The sequence below is a fragment of the Mauremys reevesii genome, linkage group 16 (assembly GCF_016161935.1).
Source record: "Mauremys reevesii isolate NIE-2019 linkage group 16, ASM1616193v1, whole genome shotgun sequence".
Classification (NCBI taxonomy): Eukaryota; Metazoa; Chordata; order Testudines; family Geoemydidae; genus Mauremys; species Mauremys reevesii.
In genome coordinates this window covers 27,139,179-27,152,010 of record NC_052638.1, presented here as the reverse complement: position 1 = coordinate 27,152,010, position 12,832 = coordinate 27,139,179, and the positions used below count along the sequence as shown (strand labels likewise).

The window sequence follows — 12,832 nt, the reverse complement described above, 5'->3', positions numbered from 1 at the left end:
ACTTACAAAGGACAAGGGATGTTCTCTCTTTGTTTCCCAACTCCCTGACCAGAAGGACACATTTCACCTGAACATTTTTTAAAACTTCAAAAAAAGTTGGGTGAAAGGTGGTGTATGGAGAACCCTTGAGAAGCAACTCCTCTGTGTGCCATAGAACAAGGAAAGCACAGGTAGGGTTCCCAATACCCATGTGCCTCAGCCTTGCCTCAGTAATTCTTTAGTTCTTGTCATCTCTGCTGGGCTGATAACAGATAATCAGTTAATTCCAATTGTGCTGGTTAGCTAGGTGATGTGGGAACTGATTACTAGGGACTTGAAATGAGACCATCAAACTAATTGTAGAACCACCAAGCAGCTCTGTAGGGGAAAAAACTACGAGTTCCATTTTGTTTAGGCACTTTGCCATTTTGTTTGTAAGGAGTTGTTGTTTCTCCACCATGTTGGTGACCTTCTTCTTGAGACAATTGGTGCCTTTTTCTCTCTAAGGCTGGAAAGAGCAAGGGTCACATGGCCTGTGTTCTGCCTAGTAACAAGAGAGCATAAAAGACTCCTGCACCCAAGAGGAGAGGCTGTCTTTCCTGAATGGCAGCGCAGTACGTGTCCTAGCCAAGACTTCAAGGGATCTACAGAACACCACAGAAAAAGATCCAAATTGCATAGTTCCAGCTATCAGTTCCTGATTGATTCCTATGTCCTCACCTTGCTATCCTGATCTATTCTATCCGTGATGTCCTCTGTCGTGGGTCCATTCCTCTGAACTTGGTGTAGTATGCTGTGTACCTCTGTACCTTACCTGCAGTAAATTCCCCTTTGTCCTCATGGATTTGGGACTTTGACTTTATGTCAGTTTGTTGTGCCAACTTGTACCTGTCCGCTCTTTGTGTATTGTTTTGCTGGGGGTCCTATAAATATCTGTTTCCTGTTTGAGTCACTGTTTAATAAACCAGTTTGCTTTATAGTTAATCCTGTCCTCCATTGATAGATGTGGTTTAGGCAGGGGCGGCTCTAGCTTTTTGGCCGCCCCAAGCAGTCATGCGTGGGAGGCGCCCCGGAGCTGCGGGAGCAGCGGACCTCCCGCGGGCATGACTGCAGAGGGACCGCTGGTCCCGCGTGGCTCGGCTGGACCTCCCGCGGCTGCGGGCTGCTTGAGCTGCCGCAGTCATGCCTGCGGGAGGTCCAGCCGAGCCGCGGGACGAGCGCCCCCTCCGCAGTCATGCCTGCGGCAGGTCCGGTCGTCCCGGGGCTCCGGTGGACCTCCCGCAGGCATGACTGCGGCAGGTCCGCCGGCCCAGCCTGCCGCCTCCCCCCGGCAGCAGGGGACGCCCCCTACATGTTGCCGCCCTAGGCACCAGCTTGTTTTGCTGGTGCCTAGAGCCGCCCCTGGGTTTAGGGGAACAGGTCTTCTGGGTGGGGACTCTGAGGTGTGGAACCTAGAGCACATCCATCCATATTGCATCTGAAGAAGTGAGGTTTTTTACCCACGAAATCTTATGCCCAAATAAATCTGTTAGTCTTTAAGGTGCCACCGGACTCCTTGTTGTTTTAGAGCACATCCAGTTCCTGGTTAACAGCTCCAGGATGCTAATAACATACAGCTGCTACCAACCAGGGCACATTCCCAGCTGAAGCCAGGATGTACTTGTGTGTGGATAAGCAGAGGACTGCAATCTCTGGGATTATTAATCCAATGTGTATTATGAGTACTCCATTCCTCTATGATAGAAGTGTGACCATTTCTAAAGCTCATAAATGACCTTGCAAGGGCAACTGCACAACTCCAGGTGGACAAATTCCAAGCATTTCCTGTGTGGTGCTTGCCCCTGATACCTACATTCTGAAAGAGAGGCCATGCGAAAGCCAGCACTCCTGCAGGTTAGGGCTGTGTCTGGATTGCTCACCCTGAGAAGAGCTGTGGGTGGATGGAAATCAGAAAGGACAGCAGTGTCTGAACAAGCTATCCCAATGACTCAGATGAGGAGCTCCCACTGATGAGTAGGGGAGTTGGAGCTGACAGGTAGAAAAGCCAAGGCATGAATGTGTGGGCTGTTTAACAGACTTTTGTCACAGATGTACGAGTTCTGACATTGAAAGAATCAGTCTCTGCAGCAACAGAACTTGATGTCACAACCCAGTCCTTGCATGTTCTTCTCATCTTTGTCCTCAAAATTGAAATGCAAATTAATCTTCCTTTTTTTAAATGGATCAACAGAACAATTCTATTCCAACTTAATGATTAAGAAGGATTCCGCTAATCTCGTTGCCTGGGTTTTGGAAATTTTACGGTAGATTAAATTATTCCCGATCATTACATTTGCAATGCAGACTAAATTTATGACTGTATATTGTGGGGTGATTATTTTTTTAAGTAAGGCTGCTTTGATAACATTTCCACTATATTATCTTTTACAATTTCATTTGTCCATTTACATTGCTTTTTAAATTCCTTCCTCCCTTCACATTTGACTGACAAAACTGAGTAACAAATTTGAGTTGCTATTTATAAATTTCAGTAGGCGAGGTTGTTTTGTGTTGATTACATTGTATAGTTCCTTCAGTTCTGTTCCTTCAAGTTTATCCAGTTCTTGTTCCTCTCCTAACAAATCAATTGTGCAATAACAGAAACAGCTGCACTGATAAGAAAGGATTCGCACAGCAGCTTATCTTGCACTGGGGATCCAATAGCACATAATGCAGTGGCTGATTTGTTTGCTTTCAACTATTTATTTTTTAACTGCATGTGTTTCCTGTCCTGAATGGGGAGCAGCTTCAATAAGAGAACCAGACAGCCCACGCAATAGACCTGAAGCTTTCATCCATATACATTAAATGCATACATTTACAAAGCTTGATTAATGTTGTGTTATCCCTGCTTTCCTGTATAAGAAGGGAGTTTGTATATAGCACGTCCACTGTGTAGGGTTCCCAACTTTCTAATCGCACAAAATGGAACACCCTTGCCCCGCCCCTTCCCCAAGGCCCGCCCCCCCCCGCTCACTACATTCCCCCTCCGTCGGTGGCTCGCTTTCCCCCATCCTCACTCACTTTCACTGGGCTGGAGCAGGGGGTTGGAGTGCAGGAGGGGGTGAGGGCTCTGGCTGGGGGTATGGGCTCTGAGGTGGGGCTGGGGATGAGGGGTTTGGAGTGCAGGATGGGGCTCCAGGTTGGGGGGTGGGGACAAGGGATTCGGAATGTGGGCGGGGGCTGTGGGTTGAGGAGGGTGTTGGGGTGTGGGAGGGGGTGAGGGCTCTAACTGGTGGTGCGGGCTCTGGGGTGGGGCCATAAATGAGGGGTTCAGGGTGCAGGAGGGGGCTCTGGGCTGGAGCAAGTAGTTGGGGTGTGGGATAGAGTGAGGGATCCGGATGGGGATGCGGGCTCTGGGGTGGGGCTGGGGAGAGGGGTTTGGGGTGCAGGAGGGGGTTCCAGGCTGGGGGGGTGGGGCTGAGGGATTTGGAATGTGGGAGGGGGCTGCAGGTTGAGGCGGGGGTTGGGGTGTGGGGATGATACTGGCTCTGGGCTGGGGGTGGAGGAGAGGGTTCTGGGTTAGGAACAGAGCTCTGGGCTGGGGTAAGGGGTTGTGGCTTGGGGTGTGGGCTTACCTCAGATGGCTTCTGGTCAGTGGGAGTGTGGAGCCGGTGTTCGGGGCAGGGACAGTGCGCAGAGCCCCAGGGCCCCTCCGCCTAGGAGCCTGACCTGCTGGCCGCTTCTGGGGCACAGCGTGGTGCCAGGACAGGTGGGTACCAACTTGCCTTAGACCCACAGCATCACAGACTGAACTTTTAATGGCCTGGTCGGTGGTGCTGACCATAGCCACCAGGGTCCTTTTTTGACTGGGAGTTCTGGTCAAAAACCAGACACCTGGCAACCCTACTGCTGTGTGATGCTATTGTGTTGCCTTTGAGAAAGGATTAAGTGTGTGGAGGAAAATAGCACAGAAAGGGGAAAGGTCTATGCTAAACAGACCCCTCATAGTCTTCTTGACTCTGTTCCTCTGCATTTTTCAGGAATATGATTTTTTCTGTGTGACTGGTAATGAGTCGCTCTGACCGGCTGGGTAAAGGAACCCTGTGGACACACTTTCAAAATCTACCTAATTCTGCATCCATCTTTTTGCAGGCATGCTCATTAGCACCTGGCAGAATTCTGATTGTGAGGAAAAGAAGTCAAGACTGTTTTTTTCCACTCCCAGGTGTGTTGTTAGCATCATTTGCCAGAGTGCCTTTGACATTAAGAAGGCAGAATCTGCAAGCTAGTTGACTACCCAGTAGGGCTGCCAACTTCAGATCCAGAGCCAAACTCTTCCAAAGTTTAGAGGTCTTTGGAACTGATTTTTTTTTTGTTTGGGCTGTTATTTTCCAAATTTATATGCATAAATGCATACTCCTGAAGGAATTTTGCGTCACTGAGCATGTGCAAAATTAATGGCCCCCGCAGATTTCTTTGCTTCCCCGTAGAAAAATGACTCCTAACAGGGAAGCAAAGGGAAGCTGCAAGAGCAGTCATGCACCTCTCCACAGCAGTGTAGGCAGGTTAGTTTGGGCGCTTAGAGCAGCCGGTAGACACATAAATCACTGCCAGGGCGGGAGGGCTCAGCAGTCATGCATGTGAGAGGGAGAGAGACACTCTGTCCTTCTCGCTCGCTATTGCAGCATGCTCAGAGTGGAGAGTCAGGGCTTTGAGATGAGGTAAATGTGGGATAGGCTCTGACCCTCAGGCAGAGCAGAATGTAGCAGCCTGCCTGCTTAGTGAATTGTTCCCATTGTTCTTAATGCATTCCCCCAGGAGTATAAAACATGTAAAGATGTTAAGGCTCCTTTACATTGCCAAAGTGGTGTAAAGGAGCCTTACTGTAAAGGACAGTATGGCCTTATAAATGCTTATGGTGCTTTAGCGATTAGAACTGGTCTAAATTTTTGGACTGAAAAAAATTCCGATCAAAATGTGCTCCATGAACTGTTTGCTACTGGCCTTTCTGGAGATGGTCAGTAGCCAGTATAAATTGTGAGTTGGAGTCCCCAGCCCTCACTTGCTCTTCAGTTGCCTATGATGTAACACTGAGAATATGGCTGCATATGTTTGTTGACTAATAACTGAAAGTAAAGGGTCAATACTAGCTATGTTACTATTAGACAGAGGGGGTTTGATGACTTCTTCCGATGCCCCCCACTCCCATTCTCCATCCATTAGTCTATAGTTTAAAGAAATTACCAAAATAATTGAAAAGGGCATGATTATACTTCATTATTTTAACAAATAAAATATGCAGAATTTTGCAGAATTTTAAAATATTGTGTGCAGAACTTTTAATTTTTTGGCCCAGAACTCCTCCAGGAGTAAATGCTGTTTCAGTGTGGTTAACTCGCATGATGTTAAAAGTGCCTCAGCAGCAGTTAAAGTAGCTAGGATAAGGGTGTGTGTGTGTGTGTGTGTGTGTGTGTACGCACGCACGCACGCATGGACGCACATACAAGGTAGGAGTATATTTACATATCCACAGTTGCATCCATGTCTACCTAGCTGGTCCAGGGGCAGTTAATTGAGCAGCGTGCCCACTCTTTCACCTACACAGCAGTTATGTATTCAAGTCAGATGCACTCATGCATAAACCAAAAGGATCAAGAGAGAGCTTATAAACTTTTACATCTGTTTTAGGTCTAGAGAAAACAATTACCATATTTAAGGTGTTATAGCCACTCTGGGGATGGAAAAAAGTTTAAAAATACACTTCATGTTTACATTCCTTTTACAGTAATGGCTCTATTCTCATTTTTGGTTCATTTGTTTAATGGCTGATTGCTGATTTTAAAGCTTATTTTGGATTGGAAACTGTCTAGTTTCGGCCCCTCTTTAGTTGCGTACTATATATGGATCTGAACAACTATCACTCAATTTCTGTTTCAGCCGTGACTGCAAAAATTGTATGAGGATTATGGGAGTGGGAACGGATGTGCTGTCAAAGTCATCAGTGTATAACTGTGAATATCTTACACTTTTAACAGTCTGGTTTTAGACTTTAACAAAGTACGATTTCTGTTCCCCTTAATTGCTTAGCTGCTGAATGTTAAGGTAGGTTCTGCCAGAATGCACTTTCTATGCTGCTAAAAATAGCAGGTATGTCCTAATGATTTCCATGGAATGTTAATGGTGTAGTATAGACCCACTAGTAAAAGAATTAAGGAATTTTGCTGCATTTGGCTAAGTGAAATCTGACTGCCCAAACGAAGGCTTTCCACAAATCAGACAAATCAGAATGTTTTACTCAAATATGGAGCTACAATACTGGTTTATCACTACGGCACAAGAGACTTTCATCTGACTTGTTCCTGAAGACGGACTGTGATACAATCTGTTACCTTTTGTGCTGCATGGCTCCTGTTTATGACTTGAGAAGCACCTTGGGAATTAAGTTCTTCTTGATATAAAACTTAATTCTCAAGGAGCTAATGCATTTTTATTTGCCACTCAATCTTTTTTTTTTTAAATCTCTTACTCACTAGAGGAGACATCGATGCTCCATTTGTTTAATTATAGTTTTACTTTTTTTTAATGAATGCAAGTGTTCTTACAGTTTGAATTATAACTGAATATACTGTATTCATTCCATGCTGCAATGCATCTTGCATGATTGCAAGGAGTGGGTTTGTGTGACCATCTCCTGAGGACACTCTTTGAAACAATGGTTCAGCTTTTATCACTGGGTAAGTATTAGCAATTACAGTACTCCTCAAAGCACCTGCTTGAACCTGGACACTATTCCGTGAGCTAGGAAAGAGATTTATTTTACTCATAGGTATCACCTTTTTAGGACAGGGGATGAATATGCATAATGCAAGGACAAGAAGAGCAGAAATTCAGCTGGTTTTCATGCAGTGAGGTTGCACATTTATTATGGGAAGCTTTACTTAGCTATAGCAAAGCCATTTATAGAAATGCCTTAGTACTAACCCCACTGCACCAGTGTTTAGGGTTCTAGGACCTAAAGATCAGTTCTGCATCCCTGTGTAGGGTGGTAGAGTCCGGCACCCTTCTGCTACGGGATATCAGTTGTCTTGGTTTGCTAGGTGGAAACTCCACTGGAGTTTACTCTCTTCAGAAATGGAATGATGGGCTCATGGAAGCATGCCCTCCCCAGGAAACCAGCAAAGCATATTTTGGTCTCAGATTTGACTTCTGTGCAGGGTTCAGTCCCAAGTCTAAACTGAACAGGCTGTACTGCATGCCCCAGTCACGTCAGCCTCAGGAGGTCAGTTTTATTTAAAAAAAAAAAAAAAGCTACTAAAAACAGGAACAAACAACATGCAGATGGTGGATTTAATTATTATACAAGTTACAAGCTTTGAGATCAGCTTCAATTGTAACAAAGGTCTCCTCCCCCACCTTCTCTTTCAATAGAGCTTTGTTACAACAGAACCAAAACCCGCTTCTAATCCCCGGGGATAGTTGTGTGTATGGGGTTTTTGCTGTTTTAGTTTTGTTTTTTATGAATTATAAATCAAATATTTGGACTGGCAAAAGGCCCCTCAGCCAATTGACTGCATTTTAGTTTCTAAAAATGATTGTTCATTTTTTATTGTTTAGACCAGAAGGGGGCTGAAGTTTCACCATGTGAGCATGACCTGTAAGAAAATGACCTTAAATGCGATCATAGGCACAGGCTGTGGTTCTTAAAGGTTACTTTCAACCGGCAGTTGTTAGCCAAAAGGGCCCGATTCTCCCTGGAGCTTACCCAATTACGCCAAGGAAGCACGGAAACAGGTAGACGAGTACCATTAGCTTTATTGATCGATCAGCTGAGCGGGTGTTCTCGTCCCGGCTAATGCCCGAGAGAGACACACCTTACATGGCCGGATGGGCTTACCTTTATACCCCGAAACAAACAACTTTGTTGACGTCTTATTTGCGTTACTTGGCTGACCCTATAGGTCCTGTAAATGTATCTATAGGGAATATTGAAGTACATAGAATACATATATCAATCAAAAAGGAACAAGATATGCATAACTGTCACGGATACATCCATCATGATAACAGTGCAGCTGCACGGATACATTTATCATTGTAAGGAAGACATAAGATATCCCCTTTAACCCCTTATATTATCATACTAACTACTCTTGGCTTCATGCATGAGAAGATGACCCATTAGGCTAACTGCTTTTGGCCATAAGCAGAAAAAGACAGCTGCACATATGTTACGCCAAGCGTGGGCCTTGCTGATAAGCATGGACTAGTACAAACCAAGCATTAAGCTGATAATAGCTGACACAGGCTTTTCTCTCTGCTTGCATCTCAAGGCCTTGATTTTACTTATGCTAAGGGCCTTGAGTCTACCCATGCTAAGGGCCTAGTCTTGCTAACAGGCTTGCATTGGCCTATTTTTCTAACACAGTGAAATGAAACTTTCTGCTAATCAAACGTAAGCGGATTATATCCACAGAAAGCCGATGAGCAACTCCAACTGTAAACCTAGCTAACAAGGAGGTGTCTACAGCTACCAGGAAAACAATAGGTGGCTGGATTTCTTTTGCTTGATTTAGGAATAGTTCATGCTGCTTTTGCTCCTTCCTTTATCATCATGAAAACTTAATTGGCAGTGACATTCTCAGTATGTGCATGTGTCTGTTTTTGCCACCTTGGACTAATAAAACAGGACATCCCTGTCTAATTAAAAAGACAAGGTGTAGCTTGTGGTGATAGCAGATATGTGTCCAGAGGGTGCAAAGAGGGGATGTTCGCGCTTGCTCACAGAAAGCCAAAAAACAGTCAGGGAAAGGCCAGAACTGAAACCTCCTTAATTTTAAACATAGTTTGAAAGGGGAATTAGAAAAGGGAGGCCGAGTTGACAGAGTGACCCCTCTGTGGATTTGCTCCATCCTCTGAGTTCTCTCACGTGGGTTAGTGTGTGAGCTCCTACAATGATCACCACTGGGGGGAAGAACGAGAATCCTTGCTGTGCATACAAGAGCTGTGCAACAGAGCTCCTTCCAGAAGGTGACATGATGACTTTCAGGACAAAATCTGTTATGGCTAACAACGTCAAGTGGCTACTTCTTAGAATTGCCTACCCTTGGCTTGAGTCAGGGATTTTCAAAGGAGCCTAAGGGAGTTTAGGTGCCCAGCTCTCAGTAAATTTCAGTGGGAATTGGGAACCTAATTCTCTGTCTCCTTTGAAAAAACCTAGCTTTACACATTAGATTCTAGTGACTGTAAAGGATCATTATGGAGCATTGGGTAAAACCCACATCTTTTCAAATGACTGCCTAGCCCACAATGCATAGACTCCCAATACCACAGCAGGTTGTGGAGAAGCCAGGCAAGACTATCAAGTAAATAACATGGTTTTCGGAAAAGTACAAGGTTGTATTTCTAGTGAGGCCTAAACCCAGCCTCCTGCTGTGGGCATGCAATCTTGAACATACACCTGCATGCACACCTGTGAACCCTGTGGAGATTCTCACACCTGCATGTCCAGGTGATAGAATTGTCATTTCCTATCCCATCAGCTGAGTGCACTGGGGGGTAAAGTCTAGGTGGTGCTGCATCGCAGTGTACACTCCGGAGTGTTCCTGCGCAGAACAGTGCAAACGCAAATGGGAGCCAGGCTCTGAAAATCCAGGCCCACACGATGTATGTATCTGATTTTTGGTTACACAGCAAAAATAAAGGAAATCACGAGCCAACAACCACATTCAAATAACACTGATTACAAACAACCCTCCCAGAGAGTTGAAATGCCACCCACACCTTGTCTCCCCCGTCACCATCGTTGTGCTGAGGAAAGTGGCTTGTTATTACTGTCAGCAACTGTATCTGCATCTGCCAGGCATATTGTTACCAGTGAAATGCAAGAACACAAACTTTTGTGCTATTGTTGCAATGATCCAACTTTTGTACATACCAGTTTGGCTTAATGAGTTATAAAGTGGGTTTTGGGGAGAGGAACTGTTACTATCAATGTCCACACAAGTCCTTACACCTTTCCACCTCTCTTTGTAAGGCTCTGCTTCACATAACTAGTCTCCATTGAAGGCAAAGCAGAAGTACAGGCCATCTTAAATAGTCAGTATTTTAATAGATTGCTCTATGAACTGCTGCTGATTTATAGGTAGTTTCTGTGGTTGTCTATGAAAGAGACATCTCATTTTTCTGGCTAAAATCCAAGTTATGTATTTAAATGGAATCTCAGTAAGCTGTGCCACCCACAACTGGGAGACACGGGGGGTAACATTTTCAAAAGTCACTGAGGCCTGGTGTACACCTAAAACATAGGTTGACCTCACTACATTCCTCAGGGCTGTGAAAAATGTTCTACTCTGTGCAACGTAGTTAAGTTGACCTAACCCCCACTGTAGACACTGCTGGGTTGACAGGAGAATTCTTCAGCTGACCTAGCTATCATCTTTAGAGGGGGTGGATTTACCACAGTGATGGAAAAACCCATTCCATCACTGTAGCAAGTGTCTACGCTGCAGCATCACAGCGGTGCTGCTGTAGGATTTATAGCGTAGTCAGACCCCTGGGTAACTTAGGAGACCTAGGGGCTGATATACAAAGATAGGCATCTAAAGATAGGTACCTAGTGGAATTTACAAAAGCACCTAAGCAGTTTAGGTACTTAACTCTCCTTTACTTCAATCCTGATGATGTCAGTTAAAGTCAATAGGTATGCAGAGGCTGTAAATCAACACAGAAATTGTCCCACAGCTTTAAGTACCCAAATGAAATGTCCATCATCATCCATGACATTAAAAATCCCTAGAAGTAGTATTTTAACCTGTAAGAGACAGCTCGTAGAATCACAGCCACTGTCAGTGAAAGTATTTAGCGTGTGTGTTTTATACAGAATTGCATGAGTGTCACATAACTACAAACAATGGGCTAGATCCATGACTGTGGCTGAGATATGCTTGGTGCAGCTGGGCTGGCTGGTGAGCAAAGTTACCTTTGTGTGCCCTCAGTCTTGGAGCCAGGCCAGTCCACAGTGGAATTCTGGGTGGCATTAGGGTCAATTCTGGCAACCAGGGATCATCAAGGTGGAGTGAGTGTTGGAGCTATTCTGGCTGCTTTTCTACCACCCAAGGATTTCACTTACACCAGGGATTTCTCAGGAATTCAGTTCAGCCAGCTTCCCAGCAACTGGGCTAGACCTGAGATTCAGGCCCAGTAAATATTAAATCTCCATGTTTATTGGCAATGTTTCCTTGCTGATGTTTCACGGCCATGGGAAACAATGCGAAAAGCAGTATCTTCTCTTTATGTAGATTTAATTGAATAGCAGAGATCTGAAATGAGTGTTAATGTTGTTGCTTTAATTTCTTATAGTGCATATTTATTTTCCAACATCTGGACATAATATAAAGATAAGCAGAGAAATACTTTAGTGAGCAGAGTCTAGTTTATAAGTCACTTAACTTATCAGAGAAAACAAAAGGGTCATTTAATTACAATATTTAATAAACTCTATTGGATTCATACAATTTATAGCACTATAAAATTCATGAGCTCCAATCATCATTTAGCCTCCCAAACTGCTTAGTGCCCCATGAAAATTTCACAGCAGGTAGAAAATGATAGCTTCCCAGAAATCTACAATTCTTTAATATCTTTTAAAGCAAAAGTCATTATTTTTTACTTGCAGTAAGCTGGAGCAGAAGGAACAGAAGAATATTTTTCTGCAGTGCTGAATGAGGCCACTAGAATGGTAGCTCTGAAAAGTACTTCAGCTTTCATTTGCAGTTTCTGATCTTGTCACTGAATAACTAGAACCCATGAACTTCCAAGTGGCAGGAAGAAGAGAATCGAAAGTATTATTTGTAACAATGAACAGGGATGTAAAATAGCTACTGATTGTTTTTCAGTCATTATTGTTAAAAATTCTGTCTTATAATGGGGGATTGAAGTGAATTATACACACACAATGTGACTGGGCTACTCTAGTACACTGCAAGACAGGCTAACACTACTTATCACAACAGGGATGCAAGGCAATTTTCTAACAATAAGTACCCTAGCTAAAGAAAAGAGGGAACAAGTTTCTACCAAATCAGCAAGGCTTCCATGGAGTCCAGACTAACCTAGAACTTGTGCTGCTCTCTTACTTACTTGGGGCCTGATCCTGCTTTCATTCAAGTCATCAGGAGTTTCACTGTTGACATGAATGGGGACAAGATAGGGCTTTCCATTTGGGCTCAATCCTGCAAGGTGCCGAATGCCCTCAACACCCAGCTAAGAGTATCTATTCAGTACCTTTTAGAATCAGGCCCTTAAAGAGAGAAAGGAATCACATTTCTATTGCTGAAGATGATTCAAACCTGGAGTCTCTGGGACTTTGATCCTCTCTGTCTGTCCCCAATTTACTTTTTCAACTCAATTCAAATATTCTTACACTGACAAAAAACATTCTAGTTTGTTTTTTCTAATTGAAGGAGGTTTCCTAGGTTAAAGAAATATGACATTTCAGTTACATAGGGAGTTCAATCACTGCACTATTTGTGATATATACTGTATATATCCCATATACTGTACCGTATTGAATGTGATTAGACACACATACACTGTGTCGGCTGACCTATCCATTTGCAAGTGTTTTGTAAAATAAGTTGGACCATTATTTTTCTGTGTCATGCTATGGACTATAAAGGTTGTCACGAGCTTTGCGTTTCTTCTTTTTATTAGCTCCCAGGAGGGTCAAATGAACAAAGATTATGAGCACGAAGAAACCTGGGGGGAGAAATGGAAAACAAAATGAGTTTAACACTAATGAGCTTTTTGTCAGTGTTCACATTTTTGTATTAGAACAATTCACAAACCAGTCCTTGTTATTTTTTGCTTTCTT

The 12,832-nt window shown here is 44.0% G+C and overlaps 2 protein-coding genes across 5 annotated transcripts in view; one reads left to right on the top strand and one right to left on the bottom strand.

Moving 5' to 3' along the window:
- Window positions 1–12,832, top strand: part of PDP2 (pyruvate dehyrogenase phosphatase catalytic subunit 2) — a 125,585-nt gene that overhangs the window by 79,214 nt on the left and 33,539 nt on the right. Inside the window, exon 1 of one of the 3 annotated variants that reach the window (XR_005589133.1) lies at window positions 3,598–3,730. The exons of the other annotated variants lie outside the window; for them this stretch is intronic. The gene's annotated coding sequence lies outside the window, so the exon portion shown is untranslated. Of the gene's footprint in view, window positions 1–3,597; window positions 3,731–12,832 lie in introns of those variants that run through there. 3 annotated transcript variants of the gene reach the window in all.
- Window positions 11,306–12,832, bottom strand: part of CDH16 (cadherin 16) — a 56,601-nt gene continuing 55,074 nt past the window's right edge. For both annotated transcript variants that reach the window (XM_039503929.1, XM_039503930.1), the window contains one exon: window positions 11,306–12,717. In XM_039503929.1, the coding sequence (XP_039359863.1) occupies window positions 12,623–12,717 (95 nt within the window). In that variant the 3' untranslated portion in view covers window positions 11,306–12,622. The remainder of the gene's footprint in view (window positions 12,718–12,832) is intronic.